Source organism: Rhinolophus ferrumequinum, chromosome 24 (assembly GCF_004115265.2).
Source record: "Rhinolophus ferrumequinum isolate MPI-CBG mRhiFer1 chromosome 24, mRhiFer1_v1.p, whole genome shotgun sequence".
NCBI classification, from domain to species: domain Eukaryota; kingdom Metazoa; phylum Chordata; class Mammalia; order Chiroptera; family Rhinolophidae; genus Rhinolophus; species Rhinolophus ferrumequinum.
The window spans coordinates 2,162,683-2,184,451 of record NC_046307.1 but is presented as its reverse complement, the minus strand read 5'-3'; the positions used below and the strand labels follow the sequence as shown (position 1 = coordinate 2,184,451).

Sequence of the window (21,769 nt, the reverse complement as noted above, 5' to 3'; positions counted from 1 at the left end):
GTGTGTGAAATAAATGAAATTGGCTTAACTACTATCATAACTGTAGATGTGTAAAATCTCATATGATTGTTTTGAATATGTTTTGAGTTACAAAGATTTTGTTAACCTGTCAGTTGTTCATATCTATTAGTGTTCAGCCTATTCTCATTTCCACTGTGACAGAGTATGATACAAAGATATGTTTAAAAAACCTTGTATGTTTTTTAAAACTATATTTAAGTTAGATTGTTTTCTAAATAATTAGCTTATTTAACAATTTAATGACTGTTAGTTGAGATCTCAAAACAGCATGATATTGCATTAAGATTTGTACAATTATTCCATCACCTGGTAGCAACCAGCCTATATGCATTTAGGGGAGGAAATAATGCCAGGACAAGGAGGGGGGCATGGAGGGATAATAGGATTTGGTGGAGGTATAGAACTTTAATTCACAACATCCAAGGAAACCAGATTTTGGAATAGGAGCATCTAGATAACATATATAACATGGTAGAAGATCAAGGATGTCCCACCATTAATTGTAGTTATAGGTTTGTAACTTTTCAGAGTGCATAGGTGTCCTCGAGGCCTTTTAAATCCAAAATCCCTCATTTACCAAATAAGGACACTGTGACCTGTTGAAAGTAGGTGACTTGTCCAAATTAGTGGCAGATCAGAGTACATCCCAGGTCTTGGGGCTGTCAAGTTAAGCACTCTCACATTTTCTCTCCGGTGTGAAGTCTCTGATACCACATGGAGAGTCTGTGGTATGATACAACAGAACTTATCTTCAGCATGAAGAATATTTAGCTACTTAGAATATTAGCTACTTAAACATTCTGATATAAAGTTTTCCTTTCTGAATCAATCAAGATCTCTCCACTTTTATATGGTTTCTCTACAGTGGTCTGTATTATCTGATATGGCATAATATACTTCATCTAAAAGATTCCCCAAATTGTTACATTTATTAGGTTTCTAAATTACATGACATATCTGATTATTGCTGGAGAGTTAATCGTGGTAAAGGGCCCAACGAAACTTTGCTCACGTATGAGTTCTCTGATGTCGTGTAAGGTTTGTACTCCGACTGAAGGCTTTCCCACATTCATTACACTGATAGGGTTTCTCTCCTGTATGAGTTCTCTGATGCACTATAAGGGACGAATTCTTAATGAAGGCTTTGCCACACTGATCACATTCATAGGGTTTCTCACCAGTATGAATTCTTTGATGCTCAATAAGGTATGCGCTCTGGCTGAAGGCCTTTCCACATTCATTGCATTCATAAGGTTTCTCTCCAGTATGAATAACTCGATGTACAGTAAGGGATGATCGTCCAGTGAAATGTTTTCCACATACGATACACTCGTAAGGTTTCTCTCCAGTATGAATCCTCCGATGTTGAGTAAGAGATGAATTCTTACTGAAAGCTTTTCCACACTGATTACATTCAAAAGGTTTTACTCCAGAATGAAGTCTCTGATGTTCTATAAGATACGTACTTTGGCTAAAAGATTTCCCACATCTGTTACATTTGTAGGGTTTTTCTCCAGTGTGATTTCGTTGATGCAGGGTAAGAGTTGAGCTCTTACTAAAGGCTTTTCCACATTCACTACACTCATAAGGTTTTTCTCCAGTATGACTTCTCTGATGTACAATAAGATGCATACTTTGACTGAAGGCTTTTCCACATTCATTGCATTCATAGGGTTTTTCTCCTGTATGAGTTCTTTGATGCACTGTGAGATTCATACTTTGGGTAAAAGCTTTCCCACATTCATTACATTTGTAGGGTTTCTCTCCAGTATGAATCCTTTCATGTTGAATAAGGGATGAATTCTTGCGGAAAGCTTTTCCACATTCTTTACACTGATAGGGTTTCTCTCCAGTATGAGTTCTTTGATGAACAGTAAGGTTCATGCTTTGACTGAAGGTTTTCCCACATTCATTACATTTGTAGGGCTTTTCTCCAGTGTGAATTCTTTGATGTACACTAAGGGAGGAGCGTTCAATGAAGTGCTTCCCACATATATTACACTTATAGGGTTTCTCCCCAGTATGAATCCTCTGGTGCTTAAGAAGAGATGAGCTCTGGCTGAAGGCTTTCCCGCATTCATTACATTCATAGATTTTCTTTCCTACAAACATTCTCTGAGTTTTAATTAATTCACAATTTTGTTTGATATCTTTTCCATGTGGATTCTGATTATAGGGCCTTTTCCCCTTCGGAGTACTTTGTTGTGTATCAATGATTGAACCCTGACTGGAACATCTTTCAAATTCATTTCCTCCACATACTTTCCTCTCAGTGAAGGTTTCCTTATGAGTAACTTGAACTTGGCCAAGATGTCTATCCTGATTTTTTTGTTGCCCCTCTAACCAATTATCAGGTTCCCAGGTTTTTCCTAAAGGAGAATGCCAGAGAACTTCCCTTTCCATTATTACTCTCTAGGATAAATCTTCAGTAATGTTTGACTTTAGAGTTGACTCTTTGGTTTCAAGTCTTGTTTCCCAGTCTGTAAAAAATAAAAAATTCAAATGCATATTGGTTTCTGTGCTGGGATACTGAAAACTGTATAAGGCGGGAATGAAAATAATAAAACAGAATAACTACAGGGCACACCTGAGAGCTTTCAAAGATGCCCCTACAATTAGGAAGAGAATTGGAAGGGAGCGAGAACAGTGAGCCAGGAACTAGAAGCAGGATAAGCAGAGAAAAGAGTGAGCCTATGCAGGAGGGATAGACACCAAAACCACTGATCACTGGACAAGGCTAATGAAGATGGAATTTCATTTCTAAAGGAAAATGTATGGCAGACGTAGGATTGCAAGTGGCAGATCAGAAAGCCCTGCCACACCATATCTAGTATCCACTGTTTCCTCCCTCTTGTAGTGCCACCTATAATTCTGACACTAAATCTTCAAAAACATCACAGTGTGACACAGTGACGACTGCTGACCCTGGAGTCAGACAAACTCGGGTTCAAACCCTGGCTGTTAATACTTAACCATCTTAACTAGTTGTTTCTCTAGGTCTGAGTTTGCACAGATATAAAATGAGAATAAAAATAATCTGATACAGATAATGTATATAATCTACCCTTGGGTAACGTACTTGTTTGGTACATAAAATACCAGAACATACTTGAAACTCAAACTCTTATGGAGGATAACACAAATCTAAAAGCTTTCCCCTCGAAACTTCAAGCAGGCTGTAATTTTCTCACAAAGGTAAGAGTCCTAAAGTGCCCTGCCCTTTCCTACATACCCATTCCTTAAAAATGAGAACTGGTGGCAGGGGCAGGTAGGCAGGAATCTGCTGAACTGCTTCAGGGGGAGCTGAAGGAAGGACCTTGTAACCACTCAGGCTTTATTTTCTCAGATCCCATTTCTTATCCTTGAAAAAATGTCCTGGAGGCAGAGAGGCAGAGGACAGGCAAACTACAATCTGAGAATCTCCTTCTCAGCTTGATCAAAGTCAGCAGAGCAGAGATCAACACGGAACCAACAGACCAAAGGCTGGAGGGCAGGAGGCTTTACTGTGAAGCCAGGGGAATGCATTCACTGGGACCTCCGCCTTCCACCTGACCTGCTTTCATAGAAAAAGACAAAAAGTGGAAAGCCAAGCAGGCTCCACCTCCAAAACACACACATCACCAAGTGACCCCGGAGAGGACCTACTCAATCAAGTATGAGAAAACACATGAATTAGAGGCGGACACTTGCTCCACCTCACCATCATCGTATCCCGCTATCCAACTAAAGTTCTCTGAGAACATTTAAAGTGCCACCCAGGGACAACATGAAGGGCAAACGGGGATCCATTCAGTGTTAGACAAATACAAACTCCTTCAGTTTGAAGAACTGCCTCCCTTCAAATATAAATGATATGCAGAAAATACCAAGTTTGCAAGCTAGAGGGTTAAGAAGTAAAATTTTAAAATAAGGAGAGTAATAAAAAAGCAAAAAAGCAAAAGGGAGACTAAACATTGAAAGAATAATTACATGCTTCCAGTCATCAAAAGACATCATAAAGGAAGTTTTTTTAAAAAATTACAGAAGATACCTGTAACAATGACCTACAAAGAACTAGAACCTGGTATCTAACGAACACTAAGCCCATGAGAAAAACTGGCAAAATACTTGAATAGGCATTTAATAAAAGGAAAACCTGAATGGATGGTTTGACAAGTCCACTACTAGGTATGCACACCTAGGTAAACCTAACTTGCAAAGGTACACCATGATTCAGAATTTTAAAAGTAGCACTGCAGAAGAGAAAAAAATTAGAAACACAAATATCTATCAAAGAATAGAATGGATAATTAAATTGTCAAATATACAATGGAATAATTGACAACAGTGAATGCTATGGACTTCATATTTGTGTCTCCCCATAATTCTTATGTTGAAGCCGAATCCTCAGTGGGATAATATTAGGAGGTGGGGCCTTTGGGAGGTCAGTAGGTGAGGAAGTGGAGCCCTGGGGATGGGATTAGTGCCCTTTTAAGAAGAGATGAGAGAGCTTGCTTCCTCTCCTCTCCAGCATGTGCAGACACAGCAAGAAGGCAGATGCCCATGTACCAGGAGGAGGGTCCTCACCAAGAACCCAGCCACGCTGGCACCCTGGTCTCAGACTTCCAGCTTCTAGAACTGTGAGAAATAAATGTCTGATGTTTAAGTTGCATATACTATGGTATTCTGTTATAGCGGTCTGAAGACTAGTTAAAATTAACAAACTAAAACTACATATATCAATATGAATGAATAAATACTTGAAACCAACTCCTAGAGAAATATATATAGCAAGAGTCCATTCAGATAAAGTTTAAAAACACTAAAACTAAATATATTGCATAGAGTTCATTTGTGAATGGCAATACTATAAGGAAAAGCAGGGGACGACAGTAACCACAGAAGTGAGAAGAATGCTTGTGTCCCAGGGAGAGGGAAGAGCGTGAATGCACACAGCTCACGCAAGGACACCAGGAGTGTTCTGTTTCCCACTCTGGGTCCTAGTGCCTGGGTGTTTGTTTATTATTCATTAATCTTTATCATTAACTATAAAAAGCAGCAGTAGGGTATAACGGTTAAGACAACAACTCTGGAGCCACACATTTGAGACCTGGCTCAAATTTGAGCTCCATCACTGTTAGCTGTGTGACCTTGGGCAGGTTACTTAACATGTCTGTGCTCCTGTTTTTTCACCTGTTAAATGGTACCAATATCACAGTGGTGATATAAAAACAAAACTCGGTTAATATTTATAGTATTTACACTAGAAGAGTATGTAGGTTTTTGTTAAATACATATATTTTACACATTCTTCTGTATACACAACATTTCAAAAAACAAATGAGAACAACAAAATATTTGGTATTTTGGAAAATATTAGTCACTTTGAGTTAAAACATCATTATGTGCTGCAGAAAGCTTAATAGTGAGATTCATTGTATCTTCATGGAATTTAGAGACCTAATTTAAAAGTTAATTCTGAAGACTTGCTGCTTAAGAAAAATATCGACTACCTACAAACTTTTTAAAAACTAGCTGATATGACTCAAGAATTCAATGTGGCCAGTACTCTATATACATGTACAGAGAAAACCAAAACACATATCTTAAATATGAAAATTCAGTAATTATAGTACTCCTAAACCATTCCTGAAACATTAAATATTCAATTTGAACAAAGGATCGATCCAGGAATTCCAGAATGTTCACTATTAGGAATTTATTCCTACCATATTGATAGGTCACGGGAAAAGGATATATGATCAACCTAATAGATGCTTCAAAAGTATTTGATAACATTCAACACCCAATCCTGATTCAAAAGCAAACATGTTAGCACTGTACCAAGTATAAAAATAAATGCTAGAATAATTCACACTAGTAACAGAAACAAGGAATGGCTGTTTATTATTCTGCTATTATTCAATATTATTCCAAAAGAATGACTAATAAAATTAGACAACTGAGAGGGGAGGAAATTTCATTTTTCCAATTATATGAATATCTCTGAAAACAAAATAGTAAGGATGGCTTTACTCAGAATTAGTGAAATATTGTGGGCTTGGAACTTGAGCAGTATGGTGAAAACCTACAGGTCTTCCAGGATTGGACAACGTTCCAGAGCCCTGCCATTTTGCCATCTCATTACATAAGGACTTTATGAAGCATACAGCATTATGCTTGGTCATAATAAGGGTTCAGTGATTGTTGTTATTATTACCATTATTATTTTGTGTTAAACAATATACAGCTCTCTCTTCCTTTCCTTTTTTTCCTAAACAGAACTTTCAAGTGTTAGCCCATACTCCCATTATGTCGTAAAATGCCTACTTAACTTACAGGATTGGCATCATTCTGGTCCTCATCAGGACATGAACAAGAGTCCCCAGGACCATGGGGTCTGGGGTCTGGGACTGGCCATAGTAGAAGCCAAGCGACTGCTGAGTACTGGGGTAGGTGTGGGGCCTGGGCAGCAGTTCCCACTCTTCCTAGGGCAAGGTGATGTCGTCCTTTTCCCTTTTTATATTTCTTCCATCTCCTGTGTAACATTTAAACCACTCCTTCCACTCAACCAGACTATTTCAATACTCACCTGACTGGACTTCCTGCTTATACTCTTGCTGCCCTACAATGCACCCTCCATACAGCGCCCGATGGATCTTAACATGGTAAGTCATTCACTCACGAAGTATATGTTGAGCCTGGCACTGTTCCAGGAATTAAGGCGATAGCTATGAATAAAACATATGTCTGCCCTTAAAGGAACTTAGATTATAGTGAGAGGAAGAAGGGCAGGGCAGTCAGCATAATAAATGAGTAAAATACTTAGTATTTAAGTGGTATACCTTATGGATAAAAGCAATGAAATGGAAATATGGAATATGATGGGTGAGGGGAAGGGTTTGTAATTTTAAAGAGTCTTCAGGAAAGGCCTCACTCACTGAAAAAGTGATATTGAAGCCAAGACTTTAGAGGCTAAGGAGGGAGTCATAGACCCATCGAGGGGAGAGCATCCCAGACGAGGACCAGCCAGTGTTGAGCCCTGAGGCCGGGGGAGGGTTGTCCTGTGTGAGGGGATCAAACTTGGATGTTCCTACATTTACTATAGGCTTTTAGATCAGTTTTCCTACTAATGGAAGCGAAGCTGTATCTGTACTGAACACGAGTGAGGCTCATGTTCGCATGAAGGTAGGTAAATTCTGTATGTATTGACATACACGTATATTTACAGAGAGAGAGAGAGAGAGAGAGAGAGAGAGAGAGAGAGAGGGAGGAGTCTGAGAATGATACAAAATCATCTATGAAACACAACAGGTTTCCATGTTTAGGGTTAGTTAAGGATAGCTTCCTGGAGTGCTTTAAATGTTACAGAATCTCTTCCTATACCTTATTTATCAGACATAATCTTTGATAAGAGATATCTAATATTTTATACATGTTCTTAACTTTTGTTTCCTTCATAACTGAACAAATTATTTAAGTGTAATGACCACTGATTAAAGGCTACAAATTAACCAGTGCTTTCCACATTACTAATAACTTCCATCTTTGTTTCAACATTAAGAAGTTTACTAGCGATAATACTGTTTCTAGGAACAGCACTTCTAAACCCACATCTGCTACTCAGCTTTGATAAAGCAGCAAAATCCAATGAAGCACTCAACAACTTACACGGGAACCTTCAGAACAGAGAAAGAAAACAGGCATCTAAACAGACTATTAGGTCAGGATGTAGAAGTTTTATTTTTACTAGACATACTACCATGTTTCCCCGAAAATAAGACCGGATCTTATATTAATTTTTGCTCCAAAAGATGCATTAGGGCTTATGTTCCGGGGATGTCATCCTGAAAAACCATGCTAGGGCTTATTTTCCAGTTAGGTCTTATTATCAGGGAAACACGGTAGGAAACAAGAAGTCACAGCAAGGCAAGGAAAGAAAGTAATGATGTTTTTGGAATTAGCATTAAACTCAAAGACAAACACAAAACAAAAAGCTGTGTTCACATTCTGGCATGTCATTTCACCTCTCTGAGCCCGTTTCTCCCACTGTGAAAGGGGCTAATGATACACACACCGCACGACTATACTGATGAGCACATCAGATGGGGACTGGGGAACTGCCGAGCACAGCACTCAAGCGATGCTTTCTTGTCTCGATTTTGGATGGAATAACAAGACCAAATGGTAGCTCAATCTGGCCGCAATACTAAAGAAAATCTGGAAAGAACAAGATCCGGAGTTTGCACATCATCGTGTTTCCTGGGTTCCATTCTCTCCCTTACTCTTCCGTGACTTTAGTCTCTCCTTTCTAACAGACACTCCTGCTCTTCTAAATACGTTCAAGTCTCTTTCTTGGTAAAAAATAAGTCGGAGGCACTCCACCTTTGACATTTTTCAGTTCTTGCCCTTTCTTCCTTTTCCTTCAAAGTTTACCTTGTTGCAACAACGGTCGGTACTTAATAGTCTTGTTTTACTCGTCAGCCCACAGCACATTTCCCTCCACACCAGAAGTGCCCTTCCTGACTCACAGGCTACCCTTCACCTTGTCCTCCACTTCTCTCTCTTCCTGTGGCCCAGCTCTCCCTAAATTCTCTCCTCCGCCTTTGACCACTCTGTCACCTCTGCTATAGGACTTTTGGCTCCCAGCCAAATGTTACTGTTCTTTAGGGTTCCTTCCTTGCTGCTTGGCCCTTATCATTCATTCTTCCTGAAAACTAACAATACAAATTGATATGTACGTCACACATATGATTGTAAGTCTTAAATCTGTAATTTCATCTGATTTCTAAAACTTCTATTTGATGTCATTCAATATTCACTCAACAAACATATACTAAATACCTCCATTGGCAGGGGACACAAAAGTAAGCTCAATCCTGACAATGCAGTGAGCAACACACTAGTGGCTAGACAGACACTCAGCGATGAGGAAAATAGTGTGAAATGCAGTCATAACAAGGGAAGAAACTTCAAGGTCCGTCCAATAGAGAAGTCTGAAGATACGTAAAGGAGTGGGAGAGGAAAACAGTATCGAGAATACGTGTATTTGCCTCTGCTGCCTCCAGAAAACCCACCAGAATGACAATGGGATAATGAAAAAGGCATACATAAACCCACTAAAATAATCTAGGAAACAAGGGAAAAAATTCTGCACACACATACCAAAATCAAATAAAAAAACCAAAATTATTTAAATATCCTCATACAGAAAAGTTAATGCATGCAATAAACTAGATAGCTATTAAAAAAGAAAGAACACACAGAGAATGAGAAGGCTCACAGAAATAAAAAAATTTGACAAGAGAAATAAATTTTTTCACAGAAGGACTGAAAGACAAAGTTTAAGAAAATCTTCACATCTCGTTGCACTCTTCCCCTGAAACGAAGCCACAGAGCCCCTATAGGTCTCTGCCCCTGCTATTCCCTGTGTCCAGAGTGTCCCCACAGACCCATCATGGCTGCTCAAGTCCCCTCAGAGGTGAGGCCTACCCTACCAGTCCATTAACTTATAGTTCCCGTACGCTGCTTTTTTGTTCCACACGGTACTTTGACTACAATACCCATGCCTCCCTTCTCTCTTCCCTTCCTGTCCCTTCTCCCTCCCTGGCTTCTTTCTTTATTAAATTAGTGAAGGAGACACTTCACTAGACTTAAGTTCCATGGGGAACCTGCCTGTTTTGCTTATTGCTGTAGCCCCAGTGCTAGGAACAGGGCCTAGTGCTCAAGAAACATCTGTTGAATATATACGTTATTTACATAGCAGTAAATACAAATAGCAATAGTAATTAAACCCACAGAAACCTGTAATAAAGGCAATTAAAGCTGCTTAAGGGATCATTTTATATGTAATAAATTAGCATTAAAAACATAAAATAAATCCAAAGTTGCACAATATGTAGCAAGAGCCATAAAAATGTGTGTATTCTTTGACCCAGTGATTCTTCTAGAATCCTATTCTTTAGAAAGTTTACTGGAAACCAACAGCAGTGTTCATTGGATTATTTTTTTCCTATCAATATGTTCTTTCACTGATTTATTGCACTATATCAGATAGCCGTACACTATCCACAGATCAAAAATTATTTGCCTATCTCATAATTTAAAAATGTATAAAAAGAATTGGTAATCAACACTTTCATACTGAGTAGAGAAGATGTAAATGTGTAAAATGCAGTTTTTCAGAGAAAAGTCAGTAATAACACCTAAAAAAGAAACTTCATTTGTGATGTGGATTAGAAACCAGATAATAAAGATTAATAAGCATTAAATGTTTAGAGAAAAATGGAATTGAACAGGTAGTAGATGCAGACTAAAAATTTAAGAATAAGAAAGGAAATACATAAAATATCAGTTTACTAGTAATAGTAACAAGGCTAAAGTCATTTCCACTTGTTTTTGAATGAAAACTGTGTAAAATACCTCACAACGCAGAGGGAGAGAAATGTTAGTTCCCTTTAAAAAGCTGACAAACGTTTAAATGAGTAAGGGAAAGGAAGCAATGGTATAGGTTATGGCTGAGAAGAAAGACTCCCGAAAGACAGAGAGTAAAGAGAATAAAAAAGAACAAGATAGAAAAACATGGATTCTAAGTACAGATGAAGACAGAAGGGAAATAACTGCTAACACTGAATGAGTGATACAAACCCACATAATGTGTCCCCAAGGTGCGGACACGGGTGAGACTTCGGGAAGATGAGTGGCATCAGTGATGCAGAGCCATCTGAGAGAACACACAGCAATGGGTAGGTGTCTCCAAGAGAGCAAGGGGTCTCTGAGGTGATTTCTTCCCCAGGTGACAAACTCATGGAACAAGTCCTTGCAGCCTGATACTTCACCTGGAGAGTTGCACCCTGGGAGTTCATGTGTCACGTGGCTCAGTACTTCTGGTTCCAGCTGAGAAATCACATTGGTTTGGAAAGCTGATGCCCTGCTCAGGAGGAAAGACACTTCCTCCTGAGGGAGGGTCAAAAAGCCACTTCCTACACACGTCCTTCTCCCTTCCCCTTCAGCGCCTCTGAAACAAAGGAAGGTGTGGCCTCCAAAATTTTCCATTTTCCAATTCTCTACAGAAAAGACCTTTCACCTGGAAGGAGAGAACACCAAGCAACCACCCAAAACCAACGCCCTATAATATCAGGATTTCAAGTCCAAGTTGATAACTTCAGAGGCTCTACAGATGTGCGTAGGTGGGGAAAGATGAGTTCAAAGAAGTCCTTACCGAGCAAAACCCAAGTCCTGTAGTTCTCCAGCAGCACTTTCCCATATAACTTCCCTGGAGCAGAATGTAGATGAAGCCTGTCTTCCCAAGTGAAATCTAGACACATCCTTGAATGTCACTGACTCTTGAAACTATAAATCACTGTTCAACAAAGGATTATACCAATAAAACCCTCTGAGGAAAGTGAGAAAACAAGTAGCATTAGAAGGGACAAGCTAAAGAGATCTGTGTGAGCAAAACGTGTCATACCCCAAAAGAAACTAAACATCTGCAACAAAACTAGACATGAAATACTCAGAGATGAGTGATACAGAAGGTGCTGTGCATGAGGGCAGGGGCGTAGGGCTCGGGGAGGAACTGGGACAGCAGCAAAGGCTGCCCTGCGTTACCCCTGGAGGAAAGTGGCGGTGACCCTCTGGCCTCCCATCCACCCCACTGCTGAAAGAGGGAGTCCCACTCTAAACCACACCTGGCAGGCGCAGACGAGACTGACAGCAGTTTATTAGTCACATATCCGTACAGCCTGGGGCAGGAGCTCACTACCTACCATGCAGTTACACTCAGAAACTCTGAACTAGCAGGGGCTGTGGGAGGTGGGCTTTGCAATGACAAGAGGGTGACGTGACCCTTGGTTACTGATGAGACAAGTAAAGAGTTAACAGCTTGTAAGCTGGCAGGAGCGAGCTTAAACATTAACTGCTTGGCTCTGAAGCCCCTGGCTAGCACTGCACCTGCAGGCTGACAAGCACCTTACATCCATAAATGGGAACAGACCAGTTCCCAATCACAACAGCAACCCCCTGCAAGCTGACATCCATCACAGATGGAAACAGGAGCTCCCAGGAGAAGACAATTGTAACGGCAGCCTTCTGCAAGCTGACAAGCACCCTACTTCCTGCTTAGAAAAATATAAAACCCCAGCACTCCTTCTCATCTGGGCAGCTGTCCCTATCAGACTCTGCCCTGGCAAAACTTCCCTTTGCCAGAACTGTCTCTCTTTGACTTTCAATAAATCTTTTCTTACTCTTGTAGAGTCTTTGTGAATTATTTTACAGTCTGCGAACGACCATGGGTTAATTCTACACAAAAACAGTTACCTCAGGAAGACACGACAGCCTTGTTGAATTTCGTGCATTGGCAGAGAGGTGAAACCCATCAGGCTGAGGACTGGGAGGGGTGCACCTGGTGGGGCTGATAGCCGAGTTTGCTGGGTGGGGGCCTTTCCCTCTGGATGGGGGCAAATCGGCGAGAGCAGGGGAACTCACGGCTAGGTCTTTGGGGCCCTGTGAGGCTCAAAGGTGTCAAGGTAGCACGTGGAATCACAGGCCTTACAATACAGGTGGGAATCCAGTGACTGGGTGAAAGGCCATGTAAACAGGACACACCTAGAATGTGGCTGGTCTATAAGAGAACCAATGAAACACCCAGCTTGACTTGATTGGCATTTCAAAGCCCATTTCAGTCTTGTTCTCTAGCCTTCAAACTAGGAAATAAAACACTGTAACCACTTAACATCTTTTAACAAGTGTGCTGGTTAGTTTTATGTCCCTCTGACTGGGCTAAGGTTGCCCAGATGGCCCAGGTTGCCCAGAAACTACCTGTGGGTGTTTCTGTGAGGGAGCTGCCATGTGGATGGGTGGACTGAGTCATGGTCAGCCTCACCAGAAAGGCTGGCGTCATCTGATGTGCTGAGGCCTGAGGAGAACAGAAAAGAGAGGGAAGGGTGAACTTGCTCTCTGCTTGAGCCAAGACATCCATCTCCTCCTGCCCTCAGACATCAGTGTCCCTAGTTCTTGAGCCTTCAGACTCAGACCAGGCCTTACATCATCGGACCCTGGATCTCAGGCCCCTGGATTTGGAGTGGAACTACAGCCCTGGCATTCCTGGGCCTGCAGAGGGCAGAGCGTGGGGACTCTTCAGCCTCCAGAATCGCATGATCCAATTCCATAATCGCGTTCTGTATGTCCACATATATCCTATTGGTTCTGTTTCTCTGGAGAGCCCTGACTAATAAAGGAGAAAACACTAACTGAGTGGCGGTCACCGTAAGTGACAACTCGTATTTGTACTGAGTTTTACCCTACTGGGAGATCCACACACCTTCCCGCATTTAATCCATATAAACAACCTGCTGGACTGAGAGCACTAGTCATCATTTTATAGATGACGAATCTGAGGATCAAAAAGGTTGAATAACCTCTCCTAGATCACACAGCTGGGCCTTGAACCATCCAACTCCCGGTGCTGTGAGAAGAGAAACAGTCCAAGAAAAGAACACTAGCATCGGGGAAGCGAGAGTGAGAGTGAGGCAGAAAGGACATGGACGGGTGTGCAGGGCCGACACTCGGGAACAGAGTTTCCAGGAGGAGGGAGTGGTGAATGCTCTCAGAAGCTGGAGCAGCTCAAAAAGAACGATGATCGAAAAGAGCTGTTGATTTGAAAATTCACTGATTTCAGCAGAGTGATGAAGGCAGACGTCAGCTTGCAGTGGATAAAAGAAGCAATGGAACATAAAGAATCAGAAGCATCCAGATGAAGTGACTTCAAACTTTCTGTGAAAAAGATGAGAAATAAGACTGTAATGAAACAAATATGGAATAGGTCATGGAAATAAAGTAATGGAAAAGGTTTTCATTTAAGGACAGAGAACACTGTAATATGTAAACAGGCAAAGAGGAGAAATTCAGTAGGGAGAAGGTTCCTAAGAGACCAGAGATGGAATGAAACCAATTCCAAGATATTTGTGTATTTCACATCCTACTGACTATAAACTGTAGAAGAAGCGTCAACACTGAGGCAAGAAAAAATTCACTTTCTTTCCACCTCATCATTTTTTCTACTATTTATTTAAACAATGTATCAAAATAACCAAAAAAAAGTTAAGAATCACTGACAAATGTTATCAAGTAAAGGTAGCTCATTAGTAGGATATAAGTACCTGGCGGAATTTCCATTTTATGAAAGAAAAAAGAAACCAAGAGAAATCATCAGTTCAACAAATGTAAAGAAAGGGGAAGAAAGTGATAAGGAGAAAATAAAGTAGAATAAGCATTGTTAAGAGAGTCACTCAGGGCCGGCCCGGTGGCTCAGGCGGTTGGAGCTCCGTGCTCCTAACTCCGAAGGCTGCTGGTTCGATTCCCACATGGGCCAGTGGGCTCTCAACCACAAGGTTGCCGGTTCAATTCCTCGAGTCCCACAAGGGATGGTGGGCTGCGCCCCCTGCAACGAGCAACGGCAACTGGACCTGGAGCTGAGCTGCGCCCTCCACAACTAAGACAGAAAGGAAAACAACTTGAAGCTGAAAGGCACCCTCCACAACTAAGATTGAAAGGAAAACAACTTGACTTGGAAAAAAGTCCTGGAAGTACACACTGTTCCCCAATAAAAAAAAAAAAAAGGGAGAGAGTGTCACTTAACATGGAGTCGAAGGCCACTGAGGGGGCGGGGCCTGTGCACAACTCATGTCTCAGTTCTGGGACTATTGTTAAGTTGCTGACCTTGCTACACTCAGCTCAAGGCCGAACAAGCAACATCCTGGGTCCATGATTGCCACACGGACGTATGTGGTGACCAGACCACCTGCATTCTTCACCTTGAAAGGAACCAGTCCATTTCCACAACCAGCATCCTCCATTTACATAACAGGCCTGACCAATCCCAACTGACCCAGCCTACATCCTTCACCTACATGGAGGACCTTAATGAGAATAGCTCCTCTCCTTTTGTCCTCTATAAACCCTGCCTTTCTTGGTTCCCTTCGCCGCACAATTTAGGTTGCTCCCTGAATCAGTGGACTGCAATCCCTCCTTTGCTAAATAAATGCTTTTTATTCTTTCCTACAGCCTAAACTTTTTTGTGTGTTACCAAATGGAAACAAGAAAGCATAATAACCATAAATCATTAAATAACCAGAAAAAGACCTGATATGTGCATAATAACAAACATAAATAGGTTGACTTTCTCTATTAAAACTCTAAAATTTGTTTAAAATCCAGTTATTTGGCACATATTAAGAGATATATCTAAAACACAAACCAAGAAGTTAAATAAAAGGGGATATAGAGACACAATATAGCAGGCAATTGCAAATGAAAAGCAAGCAGGGAGAACAGAAATGTCAGATAGGCTAGAATATATGTGGAAACAAAACATAAGTCCCTTCTTTGTGAAAGAAGATACAGATCAGAAATATGACATTCTTTTTCCAAAAACTAATCTACTTTTTTCAATAAATTGCCTTGGTAGTTGAATATATTGGGCAAAATTAAAAGCCCAAATTCAGACTCCAATGGGGCTATATGCTGGTCTTCCCCCTTCCCTGGATTCTTGTCCCCTGAAGTACCCCAAAGCATGTCCCAAAGCTGGTCTCATTTGGAAATGTGCTGAGGACCCCTGTGCCAGCTATGACCCTGTGAGGCAGTGAGTTGGATCAGTACAGAAAGGTATTTTAAAAGGCTAAAGTAAAACAATGATCCGTTCATAAAATATATTTTGCTGTCAATCCCCTAAGATGTCTCTCCCTTTCTCCTTTCCACTCAGTAGGGGTCTTTTTCTCCCCAGCACTACAGGAAGCACAGGGTAACTCATGCTGTTGGGGAAAAAGCAGTGTCATGGGTTTATCTCATTCACGTAGAGGCTTTCTTAAACCTAAAAGCAACAACAGGCATTTTGATATTGTTATTCTTTGAAAAGGTGGAGTACCAAATGAAATAAATAGGGATTTTTAATGATGAAAGTATAATTTATAAAGAAGATAAAAGCATGATAAAGCACCACACAGCAAAAAAATGAAACACCGCAGAACACACTTAACAGGAATTTGCAAAATCCTCACAAAGTTAACAGAAGCCATAATGAAAGAGCTGAATAAAATGGAGTTTTCTTACTCAACAGTAAGAATACACATTGTAAAATTTAACTATGAGGATAAATGTATAAGAACAGTAAAGCAACCAAAAGTTTGAAAAGAAAAATGAGGGGTGATTTGCTTTATGAAATAACAAAATAAATTTTGAAGAACAAATAAAATTGTGCCCATATAGCAGAATCAGGTGGCACTCCGGCTCTGCCTCGCTCAAACAGCAGCCCCAACCCAGGTACACTTCACTAGGCCACCCTGCTGTGTGGCCTTCACAGCACTGGACAATGTCTTCAGCGGTGTTTCCTTTTCATTCCACCTACCCTCACCAGAAGATAGATGGAGAAGAGAGGTCTTGCCTGTCTCGCTCACTGCATCTTCCCAGCATGCAGAACACTGCTCAGCACAGGGCAGGCAGGTGCTCAGTATGTGTTCAGTGAGTGGATGGGTGCTGGATGCCTTGCCACACCATGTTAAGTGAAGTTAGACTGGACTCTCACATCATATACAGTAAACTCCAGATAGCTAGGATGTAAATTTAAAGTGAGACTAATAGAAAACATAGAAAAATCTTAGGGTATAGAAAGCCTTTCACAGCATGATTCTAAAGCCAAACAAAGGAAAAGGAAAGTTAACTGAATAAAACTTCAAAAGTTATTCGTAGCAGAAGATGTTATAAACAAATTTAAAAGAAAAATGACAGGAAACAATGTTGGCAGTTTATGGCAAAAGATTAATATCCAAATTATATAAAAGGCTCCTTTGATGTATAAACAGCCCAATATAAAAATGGACAAAAGATATGAGAAGTATTTAAAAAGGCCAGAAGAATGTACATCCATAGTTATTCTTGAGGGTTTGAGACTTGGGAGTATATCTTATAGTTTTAAAATTTTTTTACAACGATATGCCCACTATTTATATTCAGGAAAAGAAGATAAAATATATGGGCAAATGTAAGTCATACTTGGGCAATTCATAGTCACATCCCTGGCCAACAGAGTAAAGATGGAACTAGGAGGAAAGATGAAAAAAGGAAACAGCTCTAATGCTGCACTCATGTGTCCCAAATCAATCACTATGTTCTTCAAATGTGGCCAGGTCATCGAAGACAAAGACTGAGGAACTGCTCCAGATGAAGGGAGACTAAGAAGACATGACAGCCAAATGTGACCTGGATTAGCTCCGCCCAGATAAAGGACATTTGTGGCAAAACATGAGGAAGATTTGTAGATTCAATCAGTATTGTATCAGTGTAAGTTTCATCACTTTGATAATTGTATTTTGGATACGTAAAACAAAGGGCCTTGTTTTTAGGAAACACATACTGAAGTATTCAGAAATCAAACCAGTGGTTGCCTGGGAAGAGGGACGTGGACTGGAAGGGGGTGAGGACACCGTCTGGGGTGATGAAAACGTTCTATAGCTTCACTGGGGTGGTGGTTATGTTGGTGCAAAAATTTATCAGAACTCAATGAATTATAAACTTAAAATGGGTTATTTTATGTAAATTATACCTTAAAAAAGCTGATTTAATAACTTAGTTAATACTATTTTAACTAAACAAAATAAAATCAAGGCTATTGACAACCAAACCACAACCTCCATCATCTAAAATCTTGTGAATGCTCTCCCTTTAATCCTTCCCCTTTTCTAGAAACTCCCTTCTTCTAATAACTATTGTTGTGAGTTATGTTGCCTTTTATATCTAAGCTTGATAATATCTAGGAAAGACGTACAAACAGAAATTACAGCCGTTAATATCCATCTTTATGAAGCCTTCTTAAAACCGGTACCCTTGATAAACAAACAGGTGACATGTTTAAAGAAGCCTAACACATGAGCTAACGAACAGAGAAAACACCACAGGTCCTTCGGGACTGCAGACCAGTTTAAGGAAGCCTAACCTTAAACAGGAAAATATAAAACAAACAAAACTTGAGGTCACCTGGGCCAAGACCCCCAATGTCTTATTTCCTTCTCCAGAGAAGCAACAACTCCAGGTTCTAGTAAAAACTAGCAGGTTCCATTTTAAAGCAATCAGGGCAAAAGACGCGTAGGCTCCCCACTCACTAGTTTCGCTTCATGGTTTTCTCTGGCAGATGGACACATGGTCTTCCTGGCATAGCTCTTCTCATGCCAACCCTCTTATCAAAATTCCTGCGACTCCGTCTCCACCCCCACACTTACCACCTCACCAGACACACAAACTTGACCCCGAACTTGGTATCTGATTCCCTCTCACTTCCAGTCACTGCCACATTCTGACATTGTGCTCCGCCTCTGAATTCTAACCCCTGAGCTCTTGGCTGGAAATCTAAGTGCCTACCACTCACCCGGTACCTTCAACACCCAGGAACCGTGCACGGCACTTTTTACTTACATCATTTCATTTGAACTTTCAACAAACCTATGAAGTCGGAATTATGAAATAAGCCATGTTTATGAAATAAGCCATGGAAATTCTTACCAATGTCAAGTATGAGGATTAACACTCAGTTAATCCTGTCATTTCTGTCATCACCACAAAGGACTGATGCACGTCAGGGAGGTCCAGGCACTTGCCCAAGACAATGCAGCTATGAATTGGTGGAGTCAGGATTTAAACTTGGGACACTCTGACTTCATTACAGCAAATCCCCTTTCGTCACCCCTACCCAACCCTACTTACTTCTCCGGCTGCCCCACTAATCTTCCCTTTCTCAGGTCTTGCAACAGACACTCTGGGTACCTAACCATACTTGCTCTTATTATCGGATTCATGTGCAATCATCGCGATTGTATCCCGTAGAGATGTGACCTTTTGTGTTCCCTGAGACATAAGCACCAGGACCATCTCTCATATGATTTTTGTTCCTTTTCTAACCCTTGAACAGTACCAAGGGCTCAACAGGCCAGCTGAATGAGGAAGTGGCAGCTGAGAACAGAGCTGAGGGACACCGAAGGGAGATTTGTGGAAAATATCCAACATTCAGAGATCTCAATACAAGTGTCCTCTGTGGTGAAGCCCACATACAGTATAGGAGTAAAGAGTAAGGGAGAGGGTTGAGATTGAAATATGAGCTCACCTGAGCTCCCTACGGAAGAGGCACAGCGGTCATCGCCTTCACCTTCCTTCCTGCGGGGTTCTTCCTACAGGGTGGGCAGGAAGAGGCAGAACTGAGGGAAGGAAAAGAAGCCATGAGAAAGGAAACCTCTGCACCAACAAAAAATAAAATACCTACCACCAAGCCAAATAAGAAGTGTACGGTATCTACTTAAAGAAAACTATGATTTTTATTTGTTAAATTTATTTTACTAAGCTTATTTAGATATATAAAGAAAGATGAAGAGAGAGATATACCTGGTTAGGATGTCACAATATCCTAAATTATCACTTCTTTGAAATTAATTTATAAATTCAACACATTCCCAATCAAATTATACCAAAGTAATATTTTAAAGTTAATTATGGAAAAGATGATTTTTTTTAAAACTTAACTGTGTTGCACAGTAACATTCAGGAAATTTTTGAAAGGGAATAGTGATGAGCAAGCACTGGCCCAACAGATATTATGAAGCTACAATAATCAGAACACAGTGTTAACTGAATGGCAGAATCATTCATTCACCAGATATACTGTTGACCACCTACTGTGTTCAAAGCACCATTCCTAAGGGAGGTGAATGGGAGGAGGTGAATACCGATGCAAACAAAACAGAGAAGCTCTCTGTCCTCATGGATGTAGTCATCTAACAGGGAAAAGAGTCAGTGGAACAAATTAATCCTGCCAACACAAACGGTTCAGAAAAAAATTTACATATAAGAATTTCAGATATGAAAACAGTGACATTTCACATCAGTGAACAAAGGATGGATTGTTCACTAACTTGGAACAAGTGCTTACCATTTGGAAAAGAATAAAAATTTGCACAAAAAATGAAACTAAAGTACTAGAAGAAAATGCAGATGAACATTTTTGTGATCATAATGGAACAGAAAGCCTAACAATCATGCCACAAACCCAAACACGAAGGGAAGGCTTTCATGTCTGAACATATAAAAATGTAACATTTTTGCATAGTACGGAAACATACTTGTGTATCAGATAGAAAATTTATAAACAAAATAAAAATTGCATAAAAATATTCATTAGTATTCAAAATGCAAATTTAAACAACCCTATCATTTGCACGTCTCAGAAAGTTAGAGAACAGTCTCAGAAAGTTAGAGAACCCAGGCTTGGTGCCATCTGGCATGCTTATATTGCAAATGTTTATAAACTACTACTTTTCTGAAGAGAATAAGACAAGAGGCATCAAAAGCCGTATAGTAGGACCCAGACATTTCACTTGAAAAGATTTATAGAATGAGACAAGAATACAAAGATACAAGTAGCCAAGAGACTACTGTTTATAATATTGGGGGGGTGTACCACCAAGGCGTAAAGACAGGATTACATATGGCACAGACATACTTTTCCTCATACTCATGAAAATGACAACTTAGTTATTTGTTAAAAATTGGTATAAGTAGATGTTTTCAAAATATTGTTTTTTTAAAAAGTTTATTCTCCATGGTGAGTGGTACTTACACAGATAAAAATATTTATAAAAAGTCATGGGGTTTAAGATTTGTGCCCTTTAAAACACTTACCAAATGTGTTTCATACTTCATTTCTAAAAGCAAATAGAGAAAAGGATACTAATATCCATCTTTGTTTAAGAACAAAGAGTTTCTATGTTCAGACACATATACACGTGTACAAGCAGATTCTGACAGTTTTCACATGATTTTTTCTCTTTTGCTCCTCTCAATTTTCTAGTTGTACTATAGTGAACTTTTTTTTTTGTATAGAAAAGAATTGCTTAAAAAAAAAAAAGAAAAAGGATTCCCGAAGAAGAAAGCCTGCACAGGGTTAGCCTCCCCATTTTCACGGAGATGCGTCAAGGGGAGCACACGCCAGCGCCCCTCGGAATCGAAAATCACGGAGGGCGCGCATTGAGATGCGCTTTACACAAAGGCCACGTGCTGGAGCCTGGAGCCCCCGCAGCTGGTCCAGCATCCCCAGAGAGGGTCCCGGAGAAAGTCCGCGGCAGGGGGGACCCAGGGTCCCTCAGTGGCCCCTCGAACCCGCGCCGCCGCGCCACTCCCGCCTTCGCCGCTCCTGGGACAAGTAGAGGAAGGACCGTGTCCGGCGACCCTCAGCTCTGGGTGTTCTCCCCAGCCCGGTTCCGGGGGCGAGAGGGGCGCACCTGGAGCAAGCGGCCCGGAGCTGCGCAGGGGCCCGAAGGACGCAGTCAAAGCCCATTCGCCGCCGACCTCCCCTCGCGCGGCAGTCCAGGGCTCGTCCAGCTCAGGCCTCCAACCTGCGCGCGCCCACCCGCCCGCCGGGCCGGCGCGTCCAGCCTCCGCCCCGCACTCACCCTCGCCCAGCGCGAGCCTGAGCAGCCAGTGCGGATACCGCCCCACCCGCCGCCTCCGCCGGAATGCCAGACTACATTTCCCACAAGGCTGCGGGGCCTCGGAGTGCGCAGGCGCAGGCCCGAGTAGTGGGGCGGGGCGGTTCCAGCCGTGAGTCAGAGGTGGCTCCCAGAATGGCTCGCTTTGGTGGAGCTGCAGCTTGCCAAGTTTTGCGCAGACCTTACCCCTGCTCCCCTAAAGGAGCCCCTCCTTAGAGCCTGATAGTGCCTAGTCCGTGGGGAGGGGA

General features: G+C 41.2%; 1 protein-coding gene across 8 annotated transcripts; it reads right to left on the bottom strand.

Moving 5' to 3' along the window:
- Positions 1-509: 509 nt before the first annotated feature.
- ZFP2 (ZFP2 zinc finger protein) lies at positions 510-21,544 on the bottom strand. 8 transcript variants are annotated; one of them, XM_033095788.1, is made up of 4 exons: positions 21,486-21,544; positions 19,148-19,238; positions 12,820-12,916; positions 510-2,501 (listed from the first exon to the last, which is right to left on the bottom strand). In XM_033095788.1, exon 4 carries the CDS (start codon positions 2,422-2,424, stop codon positions 1,030-1,032), a length of 1,395 nt encoding a protein of 464 aa, XP_032951679.1. In that variant the 5' UTR covers positions 2,425-2,501; positions 12,820-12,916; positions 19,148-19,238; positions 21,486-21,544; the 3' UTR covers positions 510-1,029. The 8 variants fall into 8 exon arrangements, with proteins under 8 accessions (XP_032951679.1, XP_032951680.1, XP_032951677.1 ...); XM_033095789.1 differs by lacking the exon at positions 12,820-12,916 and adding an exon at positions 6,593-6,731; XM_033095786.1 differs by lacking the exon at positions 12,820-12,916 and adding an exon at positions 19,714-19,811 and having other exon boundaries at positions 21,486-21,515.
- Between the last annotated feature and the right edge of the window lie 225 nt (positions 21,545-21,769).